Here is a 22,620-nt window from a genome sequence, read left to right as displayed (position 1 = left end):
TATCAGCGTTACCCAAGCGTGTAGGTGAGCTCTCGGGGCTCAAACAGGAGGTGTTGCTAACACTCGCCGCAAGCAAGCAAGAGCCGTACTTCGCAGAATCTACCACCGGATCGGAAACGTGATCCACTGAGAAGATCCGGCGAGAAACTCAGTGGGCTGTCATGCACACCGATCGTTCGTGGATCACCTTAATAACCATAAAGTCGAATCTATAGTGAAAAATATGTTTTACGAACTCGTGGGTAGTTTGGCTTGTATGCTTCCTGTAGTAAGTAAATTAGTCTAGTTAATGTAATCTCATTCTAAACAAATTACAATTTCAAAAATAAAAGCTACATACACGCTCTGAACAAAAAAGAAGAAATAATATTTTAAGTACGACTAGCTTATTCTATAGCTTTATAAAGACCACTAGATTTTTAAAGTATCATACAAGTATAATTTGTTTCTGGTAAATAAATATAAATAAATATAATAAATATTTACTGACAACCACGCCACGTTAACTGGTCCCGTGGTAAGTTCGTAAAGAACTTGTGTTACAGGTACCAGATAACGGAAATAAATGTAAGATTTTTATTATACACATACATATATTTAATATACATCCATAACCCTGGAAAAGACATTTTATATTATTCATACAAAATATCTTCCCTTGGCGGGATTCGAACTCGCGACCACCTTGTGTAGTGACCATGTCACTTACCACTACACCAGACCGCCGTCAAATAAACGGCAAAAATATAAAATAAACAATCCATTTTTACTATGGCAGTTAATGTGATTGATTTTTTTTGCCATTATAGGCAGACGAGCCTAAAGCCTATCAGATTGTAAGTAGATACCGCTACTTATGGACATCAGCAAGACTAGGATCATAACCAAGCCGCTCTCTACCGCTAAGTACTTTCCACGAAACTCGGTTGAAGAAAAACATGTCATAATGCGCATGCGCTCGGGAAACACCTTGAAGAGTTAGTTCATTCCAAAGAAGGATAGTTCGTAGCACAAAAATTAACTATAAAATGGCTATTACTTCCATTAGGACCAATTATGGTAGGAAGATTTAATTTGACAATCTGAATACCCTGTCGCAAAGAAACAAATAGATCACAAATAATTCGGTATATCTAAAAATCATAGACACGGGGTGCCGCAGACAGCCATCCAAATTTTATTGCAATGATCTACAATTGACTGCTCACGCGGAGTTCGTAAATCCACAAAACATACAGAAACACCTCACAACCATTTATCGACTAGTCCAGCGGCTCTCAAACACCTTATCGCGACACATTAGTGTATCGCAAAACCTCTGTCAAGTTTGTCCCGAATTTACTGATAACATATTTTGTATTTAAGATGCCCGGAAGATATGCATCTGTAGGGTACATATGAGTGAATATAAAACTCCTTACTTAATGTTAACTGTAGAACTACGTTTTTTAAACAAATACTGTAATAAAGTAAATGTACCTAACAGTAGGTTGTTACTTGAACTATAAAAAAAAAGTAAGTATACAAAGGTGTCGCGAATTGGCAAATAAAATAGTATGTAATCTTTGCTGAATAAAAAGTTTGAGGGCCGCTTAACTAGCATTGCCTCAGAGCTAAAAGTGCTGTAACCAAACTCAACAATTTTTACAGCAAACAAAAATTAGCGTAAACAATTTAATAAAACACGGAACGATCAGTTCTGCCTTACGAAAGCATTAACAAAATACAGAAGCATTTCCCATCGTGTAGACCGCGGACTCAATTTCTTAAGAAATAAAGGACCATGTAGACCATTTAAAATGGAAAATAGTATAGGGGCATTAGAACCCTTCGAAATCCTTCGTGTAATATAAAACCAAATCCTTTACGTGAATCGTATTGTTTGCCCGCACGGGTAGATACCACCATCCTGCCTAGGAGTCTGCCGCTAAGTAGCCATGTGCTCGTGACAAAAATGTGGGACAGTTAAACAAAAAATGACATTTGCGCTTAAATTAAGGTAATTCATGTTGTGATGTCCACAGGCTGTGAGTTCGCTCACTCAAATATGCAATACATTTATTTTAAACAAAACACTAAAGCGTATTACGCCTGCACGAGTATCTCCAAGATCACGGGTTGTTGTAACGATACAATGACGTTCACACGGCTACCGTTGCTAAACCCGGCCGAACACTAAACGTTATCGACAATGTTATCTCGCATTATTCTGAGATTCTGCGCGATTCAGTCGCAGATAGCCCTGGCCTATATCATTGAAGGTGTCTTTGACGGCTTATTCTATCGTAGGTAAATTAAAACTTAAGTCGCCCGTCCGGTGCATTCGTATGTAGCGATGCATCGGTGTTCGAATCCCACCGGCAGGTACCAATTTTTCTAATGAAACACGTACTTAACAAATTTTCGCGTTTGCCTTCCACGGTAAAGGAATAACATCGTGCAATAAAAGGCAAACCCGCAAAATTATAATTTGCGTAGTTACTGACGGTAGGACGTCTTGTCATTCCGTACGGGTAGATACCACCACTCTGCCTATTTCTGCCGTAAAGCAGTAATGCGTTTCGATTTGAAAGGCGGAACAGCCGATCTACTGATAAAAGTGAGACCTTAGAACTCATGTCTCAAGGTGGGTGGCGGCATTTACGTTGTAGATATCTATGGGCACCGGTAACCACTTGACACAAGGTGGGCCGTGGTGAGCTCATCCATCCATCTAAGCAAGAAACAAATGCTACTTCGCGTCAATACCACCGTTACCATCATCACGGATTATCGTGCAACTTTGCAAGCCCGGGAGAGAACTCCCTGCCTAGTAAGGCAGGGGTGACTAAGTGGGGCATGGTAGGCGCCGGCAACTACACTATCGATCGCAGCAGACGGCCACTATTGACGCCCTAAGCACGTCCTAAGGCTTTTGATTCCCTTCCGTGTTTCTGGACGTTGCTGCCGCACTCGTTTGCTCTTTTTCGTTAACCTATACGAGGCGCCATGTCCTCACATGCTTCAATAATCGACATACTAAGCTGGAGCATCGCGATTTACAAAACCGGTATATCGTGTTATCCATACTCCTCTGCTGTCGAGAAGAGAATGCAGCACGAACCGCGACACAATGTAGTGTCTCATACATACATACTCTACATATGCACATACATACAAACATTACATCTTTGGTTTGTGCGCTTCGTAAACACAATCGATCTTTACAAGATAACCTATTATGAAGACGAATTAATTTGTGTACAGCTTAACGATTATAATATAACAACGATTTTTGTGCATTTAAAATATAATCTGATCAAAGAACTGTAATAATTATAACAAGGAAGTTCTCTATTATGTGTAATTAAAACCAATTTTAGTTGTTATTTATTGTTCTACGTGAAGGAAGATTTTCGAGAAATAGATCTATTAAAAATATCGTTAATCTTTTGTTTTAAATTATTTTCCATTTCAATACCCCATTTTCGTTTGATAATTGAGGTTTTTGTTTCTTGATAATTGACGGATTCTACGGTCTGAATACTGCGTTCATTTACTGGTGCCGAACCGTGTGAGTTCCCCGTGGGTTAGTTAACGTGGGTTTCGATTTGAAGTCCAGATTATCGTACAGCCCGTTGAAACAAACACTCTTTGGTGTTAACGAAAAAGTGGAGATCAGAAACTGCATTTATTTTTTTGCCTTCGGATCCAAGCATTTACGCCTCACCTGACCGTGAGTCGCAAAACAATCACACATTAGTTTGGAGGGTGAGACAGCCTCCTCATGATTCAGTTATGAGGACTCACGATGAACCACTGTGTTCCAATAAAACATGACACCTCAAAAGCACTGGCGAAAAGACTCACCGGACTTCCTTTTTAATACGCTATTTTTAGCTTTATACATTTTACTTGTGGTAGGAGCTCTTGTGAGTCCGCACGGGTAGGTAACATCACCCTGCCTATTTTTGCCGTGGAGCAGTAATGGATTTCGGTTTGAAGGGTGGGGCAGCCGTTGTAACTATACCGAGACCTTAGAACTCATTTCTCAAAGTTGGTGGCGGTACTTACGTTGTAGATATCTATGGGCTCCGGTAACCACTTACCATCAGGTGGGCCGTATGCTGCTCGTCTGCTATAATGAAATAAAAGGGTCTGGAGCGAACGCCTCCTTTGCAGATCGCGTTGTCTATTAGGTAGCCATTGACTTTACAATATGCTTCATTATTAATTATGTCTCAAGGCACAGTTCTTACAATATACGTATCCGAATATCGTCATGTACAACTGCTCTTACCTGACATCCGGTCTCCATGTCAGCGTAGTATCCCGCCGCCCGTCCTCGACACGTAAAGCTGGTGGGTGGTATCTTCACCTGAGGAGTGTCACTCTGGAACAAAGATATTACTGTATTAAAGTTATGTCAATGTTCGCCCGATGATCCAAATCCCACCTTAATCACTGACGACTCGATATTTAGATTAATTTCGTGTAATAGATACAGTTTCTGGTTTTTTTTTATAGTGACATTTTGAAAAATATACATAATAATATTCTTTACATCGCGTGCCCTGCGAAAACTATTGATGATAGAATAAAATATAATAATGTACTACGACTTTGTGGAACACATTATTATTTACAAAAAGTGTCGCGACAGCATATTATGTCTAACCATTATAGTTATGCCGCAATAAATGTTCTTTTATTTAAAAAAATAAAACAACGTCAGATATTGTTGAAATTTTTGTTAAAAACCCGAGCGGAGCCGGAGCGGGCCGCTAGTAGTTTTAAAATTAAAGTATCTTTTATTCCAGAAAGGAAAAATTTACCCTTTCCATCCCTTTTAAATCAAGCGCATACATTAAAGTATTAAAATCGAAAAACAAAAAAATTGCAATTCCTCAGTAATACATTTTTGGCGTTAACCGAAAAACAAGAATTTTAGATTAAGCCGCTTCAATTCTAAAGGCACGATATTGTAAGCACCACTCTCTTCTTATAAAAGGAAATTTAAGCAAATGGATCGTGGAAGTCTATGAAGGAATTGTCTGCAGTTACTTAGTGGGGCCGACACACATTCAACTCGCTCGATCAACCCCTAGGCAAAGAAAGTATATTGGTTACAACACTATGACGTCATTTCGGTATACTTTACAAGAATAATTCCTGATACAATTGCGAACTAAACTGGCTCCAATTACTGCCGCACCCTTCTCTTCCTGGTCTTGCTAAATGCAGTCCGTTCCCCAGCTGATAAATTCTGGCTACTGGGCAATAAGCATACAGTTTTATTCTGACGCTTCACATTAAACTAAACGGTTAATCCACAAGAAAAAACAGTATTACTCGTAGAAGTAAAGTCCCTTCAGTAAAAATAAACGAGAGAATAAGAACTATGGCGATATATCACTCACTCATTTTCGCATATGATATTTAAAATCTAAATTCGATTGTTAACATCAGGAAAAGACAGCGTAGAAATTCTCTAGGATCATGTGTGATTAGCTACTACATACAATACGTACATAAAACATATTTATCGGAGTTTTTTTTTTTGTTTCCGAAGGTAGGTGAACATTACAGTTTGTTGATGATTAGCTGATATGCACATTTCAATCCACAAATCAAACTATCAGTCGACTTATGATCGTTGAACAGTAGATAGAAGATACATTTTTTTTCAATCTAACTTCCAGCTCAACGGTCGCGGCTCAACTGGATCGCCTAACTCTAATACAGAAGTTCACAGGTTCATCGTTTGTCAATCTTTAGAAATATGAGTACAGTATTTGACCATCGTCAAAGTAGATTGGGGGTAATCGTGTAAGTAGTCGTCGTGGCCTAAAGGATAAGACGTCCGGCGCATTCGTATGTAGCGATGTACCGATGTTCGAATCCCGCAGGCGAGTACCAATTTTTCTGATTAAATACGTACTTAACAAATGTTTACGATTGACTTCCACAGTGAAGGAATAGCATCGTGTAATAAAAATCAAACCCGCAAAATTATAATTTGCGTAATCACTGGTGATAGGACCTCTTATGAGTCCGCACGGGTAGATAACACCACCCCGCCTATTTCTGCCGTGAAGCAATAATGCGTTTCGGCTTGAAGGGTGGGGCGGCCGTTGTAACTATACTGATACCATAGAACTTATATCTCAAGGTGGGTGGCGCATTTGCGTTGTAGATGGCTATTGGCTCCAGTAACCACTTAACACCAGGTGGGCTGTGAGCTCGTCCACCCATCTAAGCAATAAAAAAAAAAAAAAAATCGGGCCGCTTTCCAATTCCAACACAAATTCAGCGGTTTTTCTTAAGTGAAACCAATAAAATTGAGATTAAAATGGTTGGATATTAGACATAGTTCATTGAAAAATATACACAAAACCTAAAAAACTAGCTTGACCTGATTCACCTTGGCTTTTGGGGTGATTCGGGTCACGTATGGGAACAATAGAGTTTTTCGATAGGGCTGGCACTGTTTAGTTGTTACGTAGGTACTTACCTTTAGGTAATTAACTTTTCAATATCTTTAATCAGTTATTTTTAACTGACGACTAAATTAAACTATTTAATAATCACAAACACTAAATAAAAGTCATTTTCTATTCAACAAATTTAAATCTCACAAAAGCATTGTGACAACCCCTAGTCCCTATTCCCTCCCAATCTACGGCACTAACACCGTAATGATTGACTCTGTGGTGCAGTAGTTAGAGCCTGTTGTGCGAGACTTTTTGGCGGGAACGCGAGGAGTGAAGTTGTGTGATTTGTTTTATTTTGTCTATTTAGTGTTTCTTCAGGTTTAAATGTGTAATAACAGTGGTTTAATAACTGTTTAATATCTGTGAAAGTGCACAATTGTGGGAAAATGAAACAAAGCCGCTGGACGCAACTTCTCGGGATCCTCCAAAAAGTCCACTGAAAAAATCTTAGTAAATGACCACCATTTTACTAAGATTATATTTCATTCCATACCATCTCATTTCATTTAATTTCATCCCAGTTGATTAATGTCTCAAATTAATCATTTTCATTTCATTTCACTCCATAAAAATAAGAATATAAATTAAAATAAAACATGACTTAAAGGTCTTAGTTACCAGGTCATAAAATCACTTAAAAAAAAAAGCCTGTTGTGCCGAGGGTCGTGAGTTCGATTCTCACATCGAGCAAATATTCGTGTGATGAAATAGTTTTTTTGTTCTTTGTCTGGATGTTGTCATATGTAGTTTTTTGTCATATATTTAAACGTTTACAATTATGTATATCCGTCTAAAAATATAAATGTGAAAATTGTTTATCAATTACACAAAAATGGTAGAAGGGATCTGAATGAAGGGATTTCGCAGATAGATAGCCTGTAAGTCAAGACAAAGAAGATACTTTTTATCATGGTAACTACGTAAAACGCCTGGTATGGTTGCTTTAGTAAATACGAACAAATACCCTAGTTCGTGATTTTAAGGTAACAACGTGCCTACGAACCGTCTGATTATTTAAGAACCAGAGAGTGACACAAGCAATTCTCTATCCAGAGTAAACGCAACGAATGTCATTACTTCTGAATTACAAAATGAACGTAGGTCAAATTTCGATTCACGTCTAGTCTATATATATATAAATTAATTGCTGTTGGTTAGTCTCGCTAAAACTCGAGAACGGCTGGACCGACTTGCTAATTTTGGTCTTGAATTATTTGTAGAAGCCCAGAGAAGGATTAAAAGGTGGATAAATATGAAAATGCTCGGAATTAAACAAAAATAACAATTTTGTTTTCCCTTTGATGTGTTCCCCGTCGGACGGATTCCTTTTGTTTGCTTTAAGTTTATTTTATACAAAAGTTTAGGTCTTTTATTTATCGATTGAGACACTGCGAAGTCTGCCGGGTAAGCTAGTGTTTAATAAAACTTTCATAGCTACGAAATAAGTACAAAACCTTCTCTTCCTGCACTTGCGCAATGCTCTTTGTCCGAGTTGCGTAGACTTGAACCAGCCGTTCTTTGTGTTAGTGCTTCCTAGATTAAGTGATAACACATGTTTTTATCCACGGAACGCGTGTTTTGTTCCTTCGGTTGAGAGCCGAAATTACCGAAACTTTCCGGTAGTTTTTTTTTTTCCACAACATATTTATCTGAATTGTTGGTCTGGTAAGATAAAATTTTAAAATTTATCAAATGAACTTATATTTTCAAACAACACACTATACCTACTGTGGTATTTTAGTACATATGTACACATATATCTAAACCCGGAACCGCTGACATTCTCTCTGTTTTATTATACTTAGATAAATTATTTTATTGCATAGCTGTTGCATAACATTCAGTGAGTAAGCACTCAAAACCTACGAATTTAATTTGATTTATTTTTTATTTATTGCATATATGAATAGACGAGCTAAAAACCCACCTGGTGCTGGCCCAAATGATTACCGGAGCACATAGATATCTACAACGTAAATGCCGCCACCTACCTTGAGATATAAGTTCTAAGGTCTCAGTATACTCGTAGTTACCACGACTGCCCACCCTTCAAGCCGAGCGTTACTGCTTCGCAGCAGAAATAGGCAGAGCGGTGGTTCCTACCCGTGGGGACTCACAAGAGGTGAATTAGGTGCTATCGTCCTGCTTACTTCTGCTGCGATGCAATCGAGCCTTCCTGTTCCTTGTTGTGTATTTAAAAAGGCTTAAGATGACGTTATGCATTGTTTATAATAAATCATATCTCGTGATAACAGCGACCTACTTCACAACATATAACAATATCAGATGCGTTCTCGTTTAAGCATTATTAATTATAAAAAAATGCGAATCTAAAATCATATACCTACCGCCTCACCATTTACTAATATAACTAGTCAGGTCATAAGTATTGTCACACAGTAAAAACTTTTCTTTTAGAATGCTGGCCACAAAAAAGTTTATTGAATTCGAATTTCGAATTGTTCATGAAAATAAAAATGTATACTTTTAGAATTTTACTCATTTTTAAATATGGAGTGGACGCTTAAAGAAGACCGTGTTGCAGTTATTGCGTTGCATCGTTGCGGTTACGCGCCAATTCAAATTTTTAACATACTGAAATATTTGAATATAACCAAAAGATTCGTTTATCGTACCATCAAACGATACAATGAAGACTCTAGTGTAGATGACAGGTCAAGAAGTGGTCGCCCTCGGTCTGTTATGACTCCAGCAGTGATAAAAGCTGTGAAGGCGCGAATTCAAAGAAATCCCAAACGTAAGCAGAAACTGTTGGCCCTTCAGATGGGGTTAAGCAGAACCACGGTGAAAAGGGTGTTAAATTAAGACTTAGGGCTTCGGGCATATCGAAGAAAAACAGGACATCGTTTGAATGCTCGTCTAATGGAACTGAGACTGAAGAGATGCCGCGCTTTGTTGAAGCGGTACGCGGGAAAAAAATATCGGGAAATTCTTTCTTCGGATGAAAAAATTTTTACCGTAGAAGAGAGCTACAACAAACAAAATGATAAGGTGTGCGCACACAGTAGTGAAGAAGCGAGCAACCGTATTCCGCGTGTCCAACGAGGTCATTTTCCATCCTCGCTCATGGTATGGTTGAGAGTTTCTTATTGGGGCTTAACAGAGGTACATTTTTGTGAGAAAGGTATAAAAACGAATGCAGTTGTGTATCAAAATACAGTCCTGACGAACCTTGTGGAACCTGTTTCTCATACCATGTTCAATAACAGGCACTGGGTATTCCAACAAGATTCGGCGCCAACTCATAGAGCGAAGAGCACACAAGACTGGCTGGCGGCGCGTGAAATCGACTTCATCCGGCACGAAGACTGGCCCTCCTCCAGTCCAGATTTGAATCCTTTAGATTACAAGATATGGCAACACTTGGAGGAAAAGGCGTGCTCAAAGCCTCATCCCAATTTGGAGTCACTCAAGACATCCTTGATTAAGGCAGCCGCCGATATTGGCATGGACCTCGTTCGTGCTGCGTTAGACGACTGGCCGCGCAGATTGAAGGCCTGTATTCAAAATCACGGAGGTCATTTTGAATAAACTTTAGTGTTATAAGAATCTATGTTTTGTTAAGTTCATTTTGGTATATGAATGGTTACATAATGAATAAACTTGTTTCAATTATTTTACATTAAACATGTGACAGAATTTATGACCTGACTAGGTATAATAACTACTAACATATTCAACTAATATATTCAACAAGGAACACAGATGGATACCTTTCAATGATTCTAAGCGCTTGGTACGGGTGTAGTGATTGCATTACTCATAACATGTTGAGTAGAAGGCACGGCGTAGCAAATTCGAACGAATGTGTGTAAGCCTGTGACCCAAGCTGAATCATTTCTCATTTTCGACGGTTACGTGTATACTAAATTATTATGTTTTGGTTAAAATAATCCTACTGCGTGTCCATGGTTCACTTCCTCCCCCTTCAATCGATCGCTCATTGTTGAGCATCGTGATGCGCTCGCCTGTGACCTTTTTGTGATTTGTAGCCACTTATGTCGGTCTTTTTTTGTTGTTGCAGTTATGTTTTCCTACCTATTCTAGTAACCTCAAGGGGTTATTTTAGATTTACCGAACTAGTGGGTGAGCTCACGGGGCTCAAACCTGACGTTGTTGCTAACACGAACCCTAGCAAGAGCAGTGCTTCGCAGAATCTAATACCGGATCGGAAACGCGATTCACTGAGAAGATCTGGCGAGAAACTCAGTGGGCTTTGTCTGTGGGTTAATTTATTCGCTGAGCCCTTCGTCGCAAGCGACGGGTTCGACGAGAACGATGACCGTTACTAGAGGTACCTAAAAGCACCGTTAGTGTATCGGGAGGATTCGAAATGACGTGTTTTGCGCGACGTCGACTGTTTACCATTCAGTCCGCAGGATCGGGAATGTCGTATGTAGGTCAGTGGCACAGTGAAGTGCTTGGCTCAGTCGCGTGTACAGATGCTCGGACACTTGGTCGCTCCATCTTTTATGGTTCCGACCTCTGGATCGTCTTACGTCCACTTTACCCATCACTATGACTCTCTTCATGGTTCACTTAATTCCTCATTATTCTTGTCGAGTTTAATGGACATGTGTCATACTGTACCTGAATTTTTAAAAATGGTGCGCGTGCAACTTCGTACAAGTGAAAGAAGTGAAACTTCTTTAACGACGTGTAACATTATGGCTTTCTTCATTTTTCATCGCTAAATAAAGGAGAAACCCCATTTTGGGCCTAAGCGTTACACGAATGGGATATGTACCAAAAAATTCGTCTATTTTGCTTGATTAACCTATTAAAATCTTAGCTTCATTGACAATGGCCAAGTGTAGAAAATAAGTTGAATTCAATTTTTTGTTTTAAACAATCTTTGTAAACATCTGCAACACTTATTTCAATATCCGTAACTAGCTCCACAAACGTGCGGATTAGAATTAGAGCATCCATAAAATAGGATCGATTTAGTGGAAATCAAGTGTAAAAAATAATTAATACTCTTTTGCTTTAGGATAAATGACTGTTTTTATAGGTATTTTAATCAATGTAAATAGAGTATGGCCATCGAATCGTGACACAACTACTTACAATGGCGGCAATTCAAAATATCTACAACTGACAACATTAAATATAGCATGAAAGGGTAGTTTTGCATTTTTATATTAATGTGACTATGCCATAGAAAAACACAAATGTATCAAATCGTGTTATGTTATCTTTAATGTTGCCAACTGAAGATATTTTGGATTTTGCCGTAAAGCAGTAATGCGTTTCAGTTTGAAGGGCGGGGCAGCCGTTGTACTGAGACCTTAGAACTTATATCTCAAGGTGGGTGGCGCATTTACGTCGTAGATGTCTATGAGCTCCAGTAACCACTTAACATCAGGTGGGCTGTGAGCTCGTCGAAGGGTATCTAAGCAATAAAAAATTAAAATAAAAAAGGCATGAAATAAAATGAAATGAAATGTGATGAGATAATATGGGAGCACGTAATGATTTATATTTTATTTAAAAAAGTTATCATATAAATATAGTTTTTCATTTTTTTTTTTTTTTTTTTTTTTTTTATTGCTTAGCTGTGTGGACGAGCTCACAGCCCATCTGATGTTAAGTGGTTACTGGAGCCCATAGACATCTACAACGTAAATGCGCCACACACCTTGAGATATAGTTCTAAGGTCTCAGTATAGTCACAACGGCTGCCCCACCCTTCAAACCGAAACGCATTACTGCTTCACGGCAGAAATAGGCGGGGCGGTGGTACCTACCCGTGCGGACTCACAAGAGGTCCTACCACCAGTAATATAAAAAAGTTTTCATTAAAATTAAAATAAGACTGACCTAAAGGTCTTAGTTACCAGGTCATAAAATCCCTTAAAAAAATCATTTCGTGCGCAGCGCGTTTCGCATTACGTTGTTTTTAATTTTTGGCTTTCGTTCGTTTTCGTAAACAACCTAACGCGCGATTTCTCGTAACAGGTTCCATTTTTATTTTAAAGCAACCTGTTGCTGCAACAGGTTTCGTAAAAAAATACTTATCTTTAGTAGGAAATAGCCTCAAAAATATCGTTTTTATTAAAATATCTCGAACAATAAACATAACCTAAAATGTAAACATTGTCTGATTTTACCAATTTGGCCATTGCTGGGAGACCTGAAAATTGGGCTCATGAAACCTTCTTAGGTATTGTAACTTATGCCCAAATTCTAGCACTGTAACGCCAGGCCCAAGTTTGTATGGATTTCGGGTTTGTCCTTTCTTTTGTAGTAGGGAATGCTGTGTTTCCCTCTCTCCACGATCGAGTGGTTTCAGAGACACTCTATCTATTTTCTCACTCTCGTTCTTCCTAAATTGTATATTTTCTCTCTAGCCGTAACGAATCTTTTGCTAGTTAAATTTTACTCCCAACGCGCCTAAGAAGTTTCACTTCAAAAACGCATGTATGCAATTAATCGGAAAATACTTTTACTAAGCGAGGCTTTTTTATTTGAAAATTTATATGAATATTTTTTTATTTATTATTATTTTCCTCCTTTTTATTTAAAGTCATCCTGCTCTAAAATATTAGACACCTAATGTACCTACTCATAACAAGTGATACGATTATGCCGGTGTTTGAATCCCGCCGTGATTACCAAGCTTTCTAAGCATAACTTCGCAATACGACTTCCACAATCAGAGAGCTACGCCGCGTTATAAACTGAAACATTTATTACGTAAAAAAAATAAGCCAGAGCCCATCCGTGAGGTTTCTTCTAGCAAACCACGAGCAGGGACAATGTTACATCCGCACAAACAGACACTCCGAATTCCCCATATCGGTAGATGCAAACACTTTCGCAACATCAGGCGACAGATCATCAATAATACGAGATTTTGCAAGACCGTCTTGTCTGTATGTCACTGAATCTTATTACACGCTCCACGATGCGCGTGTAAACCTGACCGGTTTACTTACAATCGTCTTATTTAACTTTTGAGAATAGTTATTTTGAATATTCGGTACAGCAAAGAGAAGTTATTTCACTATGTGCAATAATATCTATGTGCAAATATTCTCAAGAGACTCTTCTGACTTTCTCAACCTAAGATAGTCTGTTAACATCCGCCCCAGCAAGAGAAGTGCTTCGCTAAATCAACCACTGGATCGGAATCGCGACCTACTGAGAAGATCCGGCGAGAAACAAAATTGGCTTTGAGATCTTGCAGTTTTTTTTAATTGCTTAGATGGGTGGACGAGCTCACAGCCCACCTAGTGTTAAATAGTTACTGGAGCACATACACATCTACAAGGTAAGTACCGCCACCCACCTTAAGACATGAGTTCTAAGGTCTCAGTATAGTTACAGCTTACTGTTTCATGATTGCTTTTTCAGTCGAGTCTGACACTGGGCCCAGAAGCCCTCATAAGACCACCACACACATATCAGTAGTGTACTTTTTATTTTTGTTTCTATAATAGTACCTAGAACACAGAAGAAAATCCCCCGCATAACGTCGTTGAGATAATACCTCTGGGACAGCCCTAGCCTTAAAATTGTGACCACATAATAATCACACCATAGCAACCAGCACCTAGACATTTCGACCGTAATATTAGCATTCCACATACGCTTAAACAAAATCTATTATAAAATTCCTGCCATGCGTCATCGAAAACTAAATGATTAATCATTTGAAATTTTAAGAATAATTTAACATACTGGTCCGAACATGGTTGACCAAACACTTGAACTGGACCTGTTTTCATACGTTTTTCAATAAAGTCACTTAAATAAGTTTATACCAGCAGACGAGCAAACTAGTCACGCGGTCCTGAACATAACCGTTGTCAATGTCACTGGCCACTACATCAATAAAAAATCTGTTTATATCAAACTTTGATTATATACATATAATCAAAGATATTAAATTATTTTATTACCTTTGTAGACACACGAACATACGACCTGATGGTGATCAGTCTCCGTGGCTCATGGACATCAGCAATATCAGGCTGTACTGGTTAATGCTACAATGCCGCAAGCTCTTCAATCACCAGTAAATTAGGACGACAGACAGCCTTTTTAAAAATAAAACTTAATCCGTCAATACAAACATGGCGAGATGTAAGCTATTTCTCAATTGCGTGTATTGTTAAATTTTTAAGCCTCTTAAGAAAACATAAGGTTAATACATTTAAATTTATATTTTCGTTCTATACGTTAAAATTGTAAATATCTCATTGGGTTCAGAATTTACAATCGACTTATAAGAGATGATTTGACTCAGGAGTGATTTTAAAAATTCGTGTTAATATTGTGTAATATTTCGCGATCTAGTCACAGCGAACTGCGAAGCGCGTTATATTTTTACCAGCGGTTAATATTTTTCGTATAAAAACAATACGCGCTCCAATTTCCTATGAACAAGCATACCTTTCCTTATTTAGTCATCTCTTTACGCCTAAACTATACCACAAATTTTAATATCATTCTTCTAATGGTTATCTGATTAATGGCTCTATGAGTCATTTAAAAGGCCCGAGGAAAAGCCTTATAGAGAAACCATGACACAATTTTCTTGAATTTTTTCATTTGAAAATTCTTTCCTATCGGATCGAAACCTTAACAGATACTGCGACCAAAGTAATTTTCTTTGATCTTTTCATTTTCTCTTCCAGAGTTTCACACTGTATTTTAAAAGAGGAAATTGCGTTATCTTTACGACTTTAGAACAGAATATTCCGAAACCAAAATTTCCTATTGTTGTTGTTGTTGTAGTCCTAGGGTAACCCGCTGGTACATAGGGCCCTCACAAGTTGTCTTCACTTGACCCTGTCTTCCACTTGCTCCTTGACATCACTCCAGGTCACACTCCAGGTCCAACATGACTTGTAGTGATGTCGAATTTCCAATTAACTTGTTGAAAAAATTAAAAAATCCTTCCTACGCAACTCCATAACATCATCATAGTTTAATTAACACTACTTTATGGTTTGTCGGTGTTCTATTCACAGCTTTCATCGTCTGTGACCACGTAACTGTAAAATATTCGAAAAATAAGAGTACTTTTAATTATGTATGATAACTTCCAACAACCACAGAAAATACTATAACTATATCAGTTTATAGACATCGACAGACAAAATAAATAAACCAAAGTATAAGGGCATTGGTAAACGCAATCGATACATGTTGACCATTAAATTTTCAGTACACACTAGGTGTCAGCTTTTTTTAACCAAGTCTACGTAAGTTTTCAGTGGATAGCCTTTTTTTATTCGAATACAGCGCCGAAAGGTGCTTTTGTGTCGAGATTAAGAAACGACCTATACAAATATAGGCTAGAAAGTGAAATCATGGAACCACATACATATATTATGGAGCATAGATTTAAATGACATGAAACAATAAAATCTATAGGCCATGTTGCCTATTTAGGAAGCGTCGTCCATTGTAATGTAATAAAATTTATTGTTCTACAGTCCTCTTGTTAGATTTTAAATCATTTGGAACCCATTAAACGAGCTGTTTTGGAAGTCAAATTGAGATTTTATTTGACGGCTTTTGATTCAAGGTCGAATTGAATTCAAAAATGAAATTTGAAATAGTCGTATGTGGAATTTTTGTTTCTGTAGATCAGGGGCTCCCAAACTAATTTCATCTAAAGCCCTTTTTTTTTTGGCGCCCCCATTTTTTCATCTACTTAAAAACCACTATAGCAAGAGCTCAGTCGGTGTCTAAGAATCCTACTAGGTGAAATTACAAATCGCCTCCCAAGCCTCTACACAACGACCCCATTTTTTTTTTGGGTCTCTTACTGCCTCAATTAGGCCTGCAGTGCTCACAAGGGGGCGTTATCGCCCACTTTGGGAAAGCTGTTCTAGATGGATGTGATTCCACTGTCTGGTACTGTGCAAGCATTGAAGTCTCTAGTTGAAACACCGTAAAATCGAAACTCATTTCGAAAGGCACATACTAAAATTACACGGAAATTATGAATATAGCACCTTCGAAACCAGCTGTTACTGAGAAGGATTGAAAATAAAAATGATTTAAAATCATAACTATGTAACGTAAGAATGTGTTGTTGTAAATTTATTTGACAATTTATGCTAAGCATATTTCAAAATTATGTTTAAAGGATAATATTTAAAATGAGAGGAACATGTATGATATAGAAAGACTAAGTAGTAAATCGCATTTTCTTCGCTTTTCCCGGATAGTGAAATTATTACGATTTAACCTCGCATTTCATATTTTGATTTAAATCTCTTACAAATTTTTCGTCTATATTTGAATTACACAGATTGACGTACGAGACCACGACCCACCGGATGTTATATGGTTACCGGAAACGGTAGACTTCAAAACAAAGACATAAGGTAGAGTCGAAACTGAAATGAAGCCTTTGTGTTTAGGCTTCGGTACCTACTTAGAGTGTCTTCGCAGAATCATTGAATACTACGGTCATATTGCAAGGAATGATGGTAACAATCTCGAGAGGCTCATCGTAACCAGTAAAGGAGATGAGAAAAGGCATCAGAAGCGCAGTCCAATACGTTGATCCGACCAGATCTGCCCCACTCTTGATTCCACATTTCACAACGCCCTCTACACCGCCAGTCACAAGAATAGATGGAGAATGATTGTGCGTGCGAAGGTGATAGATACAAAAAGGTGGTCACGACGGTCATCAGTGAGGAATATGACGCAAGGGGAAGGGGGGAGCAGCCACTTAACATGAAGTGGAATGTGTGCTATAGTCTATTCCAATTACGAAGTCCCTTTTGACACTTCTTAAACTCTTCACGTTTCGCATAATCCATATACATAAATGCTATATACAGTCAAACCTGGGTAAGTGAGAACTGGATGAGTGAGAAAACTCTATAAGTGAGAGCCAGGACCCGTCATTTTAAGCTCCCTAAACCTCTATTAGCGAGAAACAGAAACCTTAGGAAAAGAGAGTCGTTTTTCCCTCATGGACCTCCTCAAGTGAGCCTGCTACTTATCTTTACCTCTATAAGCGACAGTCGAGCTTTATTTATTTATATTATTTAGGAGGAACAAATGACAAAACAAATTATAAATTTAACATCTGCTATTTTATGACTCATTCTTAACTTTCGTGGAACTAAATAACGTTGTTATTTTATCGCATTCTTTTCGAATGGACACGTGTGCCTGTGTACCGTCCTGTTTGTCGGACTTACTCAGTTTATCGTTAATCAATTGCGAAGGAAAGTTCTGTTCAGCATCATGTCAAAACGGAAAATTAAAGTACTGTCATTAAGTGATAAACTTAAAATAGTGAATGCGTTTGAATCCGGAAAATCGCGAAATGAAATTCAGAGGATGCATTAGCGAGAAACTCGGGTTAGTGAGAAACCTCTATAAGCGAGAATGAGATTGTGCTCCCTTGAACTTTCGCTTATCCAGGTTTGACTGTATATAAAAATAAATTGCTGTTCGTTAGTCTCGCTAAAACTCGAGAACGGCTGGACCGATTTGGTTAATTTTAGTCTTGAATTATTTGTGGAAGTCCAGAGAAGGTTTAAAAGGTAGATAAATAAGAAAATGTTCAGAATTCAATAAAAATAACAATTTTGTTTTCCCTTTGATGTTTCCCCCGTCGGACGGATTCCTTTTGTTTGTTTTAAGTTTATTTTATACAAAAGCTTAGGTTTTTTATTTATCGATTGAGGCACTACGAAGTCTGCTGGGTCAGTTAGTTTGAAATAATAATCATTTTTCGTTCAAGGTCGTAAATATCATTTAAAAAATACATAATCACTATACAATTAATTCACAGACACAATAACATAATAATAACATGTGTCAAATGGGACTTCGTAATAGGAATATAGTCCTTCAATCTAAGACTAAAAAAAAGTAAAAAAAAGCTGTAAAGTTTTGGCAAAGAATCAATATTTGGTAAAGCGTAGATGGAACAATCTAGGTGCCCAAGTGGGCGAACCGTAGGCGCATATAGACGGCTCCACACATGCATAACCTGTATTAAAATTAGAAAACCTGTTACGAACGTCCGACCTTCATTTTACATATTATCATTTAACAAAATAGTTTAATATAACGATGACATGTTATGTTTGAACTTGATTCTCGCTTAATTCAATATTGGCGGAACGTGAACGCCCATTCTCACTACCCTACCACTCAGTCATGAAAACGATGTCTTTATTGGAATATTATTACGCAAACTGAAACCAAAGAATATTAGCTTGGGATTAAGGACTTTTTCAATTCGTTTACTTCAAACATGTCTCTTACAATTCCGAAAATGAATTTCTAAAGCCGTTGAATGTTATTATTTAAATTCTTCTACTTTTTCGTATCACTCTTGTCAGAGTTGTCGTGGTCGTCATTCAGTTTTTTTTTTCAAAGCTTAGATGGGTGGACAAACTCACAGCCCACCTGGGGTTAAGTGGTTACTGGAGTCCATAGATATCTACAACATAAATGCGCCACCCACCTTAAGATATCAGTTCTAAGGTTTCAGTATAGTTACAACGGCTGCCCCACCCTTCAAACCGAAACGCATTACTACTTCACGGCAGAAACAGACAGGGCGGTGGTACCTACCCATGCGGACTCTCAAGAGGTCCTACCACCAGTAAAAAGTTTAATTGCTGTGGGCAGATGTTATGCGCCTCATGAGCAGTCGCCACTTCTCCCGGTTTGTGATGAGTCTGGTACACTGATGTAAACAATCGCCAAATGCCAACTTGACTTGATCGGTCCATCGCATGGACAACCTTCCACGCGGTCTGGTACCTTCTAGTTTGCTCTGAACCACAAGACGCTCTATGGAGTCACTTCCTTGCCATTACTTCAATTAGGCTAATCTAAAACTGGTCATTGTAGCCCATGGATATCACAGCCCAATTTTAAAATTGCATTAGATAAACAGCTACTTTCGAACTGGAGTTGCAGCGCTAACCTACTCACTAGTCCCCTAGACTGGTATTTAGCGGATAATGAAGTAGAGGATACCTCTGCGGGTTAATACAAGGGAAGAATTAGCAGTAAATTGATGAAACCAGAGTAGCTCACATAGATCTTATGAATCAAAATAATTTATGAATCAAATGACTATAAACTTAAAATGAATATTTATAAATAACCTTCCTACGCTTGGATAAATCTTTAAATTTTCAGAATTTAAAAAGCAGGTATAACAAAATACCCCGATACGTCTTGAGTTTTTTTATTTTTTATTTTATTGCTTAGATGGGTGGACGAGCTCACAGCCCACCCGATGTTAAGTGGTTACTGGAGCCCATAGACATCTACAACGTAAATACGCCACCCACCTTGAGATATAAGTTTTAAGGTCTCAAGTATAGTTACAACGGCTGCCCCACCCTTCAAACCGAAACGCATTACTGCTTCACGGCAGAAATAGGCAGGGCGGTGGTACCGACTCGTGCGGACTCACAAGAGTTCCTACCACCAGTAATTACGCTACTTAAAATTTTGCGGGTTTGATTTTTATTACACGGTGTTATACCTTCACCGTAGAAAACTTGGTACACACCTGCGATTCGAACACCGGTGCATCGCTCAACACGAATGCACCGCACGTCTTATCCTCTAGGCCACGACGACTTCAAAACTCTTTTTCCCCTATATAATCACTAGTAAGCTGATGGTCTAATTCAGCTACGCACGGCTGTAGCTCGCTAACGGAACAATATCCCTACACGGAGCCGCGCTTAGCTAAATATTTACGTCATTTCGGATCCTCCCGATCCACTATTGATGTTTTAAAACATTCCAAGCACCAGTCACCGTTCTCGTTGAATGCGACGAGAGGTTGGGTAAATAATTAACCCACAGCGAGCTAATCACTGCCCTGTTTAGAGCTAGTTAGTAAATTAGCCAGGTTGAGCCTCTGCTCAGGTGCAAGTGCAGTTGTGAGCAGGTGAGCTCGTCTATACGCTAGGGAAGCTACTACAATCCTCGAGGTTATAAACATAGGTGGGCAAAAAAAGCTTAATTTACCACCGAATCGTGGTCGCTTCTGTTATTTTATAAGACTCCCACTTCACTATTCATTTTTGAAAAGATTGGGCCTTTATGAATGCAATCCTCTTGATAATCTAATGTTGAATACTAATGTTCATATTAACAGGCAATACTTAATTATGAAGCACATGTTATTTTCTTCGTTCGTCCCAAAACCAGAGAGAATTCCGTTGCCACATTCGAGTGGTTTTTGTGTGGTCGTTTTACTATCGACCCGAGTGGAAACATTATGAAACTTTATTGGAATCTAGTTTAGTGTTGTGCAAGCTATTTCGATGGATTCACTTTTACGAAATCCCCGAAAAAATGTTACTAACCAGCACACGTGATCCTATTATTTTGAATTCTATTAAAATTTCAGGTATTTATGACTTAAAATCCATCAACCATATATTATATGGACGGGGAAATTTTGTAAGTATACGTAATTTTTTTGTGACCCGTTAATCTAACACGACACCAGGACAGTCTTATTGACAACAACAATAAGTGCGTAAAAGATCCGCCACAGTCCGCGAGTTCAACAATAAAGGGACATGGTCAATGAAAACAATGATAAATTTTTGCACTCATAAGTTATAAGTAATATTTTAAATAACACGCTACAAAAAGAACATCCTGAATAATGACGTCATCGTTCACGTGCGCCGTGCAAATTTATGACAAACACTCGTGATATAAAAAACAAAGCATCCCTTTCAATGTATAGCAATAACTTTAAATATCTAACCTCAAATCTTGATTGGTCGATTTCACATTAAATTTGAAAACATTTTTTGTTTAAATAAACACAGCATTAGCGGCTGTTCGTATGAGGCCTCTCGATGCGAGCATACTCATACCGTAGGTAGCTAATCAAATGACATAGGTGTAATATAACTCATTTATTGACACTACGACATTAACAAAACTAGTTGTCAAATAATCCTACATGTTTACTACTAAGCAAAGGTCAACATTATCAGCTAACATCGTTGTGTACTTAAAGCTATGCTACTTCTAATTTCACGTTTGTGATAATACTAGCTGTACCCGTCCGCTTCGCTGGGCATTTAAAATTAACATTACTATTTCTCACCCCCACAAAGATTCTCATCATTAACGCCCCCGCAACCGGCGTAGGGAGTCCAACACTCATATAAATATTAACCTATCCATTAAGTACATGTATTTTCTACATGGATACCAAGTTTCAAGTCAATCAGATGCATGGTTCAGTAGTTATAACGGAACATCCGTGAAAACCACTGTAGATTTATAATAATATATTAGTATAGATTGTATTGGTGAAGAGAAGTCGAAAAGAAGTAGTTGGCGGTTGTTTAAATGAGTGTACCAGGCTCACCACAAACCGGGAGAAATGGTGATTGTACAGCAAAAATACTGAATGCCGACTACGACCGCTCCGATAAGAGTAATACGACAAAGAAGAAAAATTATTGGTCTGGCCAGATCCGTACACCCTTAGTGTTGGTTGACCACCACCGTGCATATGCTCTCGGACTAGCCGAAGTCAGGGTGAGCGGCGCAAAATCGTGAGGACGAAAGCCATGGATGCAGGCGGTCAAAAAGTGAGGAACACGACTGAAAGAAAGATATTGTAAAAATCGGTATTTATAAACTTTACTATTTTCCAGTCAAAGTTGGATGTATTCTGTTAATTAAGACAGTGATGCTAAGGATTTTCTTTCGCTATCAAACTGTGGAAAGTACATACATAGTAGAACAGAAATAATTTCAATAAATTTCGTAATTATTTTTATGTGTCATATTAAGTGCACAGAAACGACTATTTAACACCACCCACTTTTAGACTTGAAGCCCAAGTATCAGTATTTTAATGGGTGTCCCTTTAAGCCTGGTTAGCTCTAAAGCTTTATTTCTATTTCGATCTGTTTTATTGCGTACACTTTTCCCCTGCATAATAATACATAATGTTTTATAACAGAGCGTCTGTTGAATTAATCCGACACAAATTTAAGTAAAATATGCTTTCTTAGAAATTAATATTAAATAGTGTTCGTTCTGTAAGCTAAGCTATTTTGACTTCTGACCCGACCGACATTTTATACAAATTGCAATAAAACCGGTTATTTTATTATTTTAGAAA

The 22,620-nt window shown here is 38.1% G+C and overlaps 1 protein-coding gene across 1 annotated transcript in view; it reads right to left on the bottom strand.

Moving 5' to 3' along the window:
- The window catches only part of js (jiangshi), a 62,062-nt gene that overhangs the window by 21,136 nt on the left and 18,306 nt on the right, over window positions 1–22,620 (bottom strand). Inside the window, exon 3 of the mRNA XM_028184579.2 lies at window positions 4,280–4,372. Coding sequence (XP_028040380.2) covers window positions 4,280–4,372 — 93 coding nt within the window. The remainder of the gene's footprint in view (window positions 1–4,279; window positions 4,373–22,620) is intronic.

The sequence above is a fragment of the Bombyx mandarina genome, chromosome 23 (genome assembly GCF_030267445.1).
Source record: "Bombyx mandarina strain Sakado chromosome 23, ASM3026744v2".
NCBI lineage: Eukaryota > Metazoa > Arthropoda > Insecta > Lepidoptera > Bombycidae > Bombyx > Bombyx mandarina.
The sequence above is the reverse complement of the archived record's forward strand: the minus strand, read 5'-3'. Positions and strand labels throughout refer to the sequence as shown.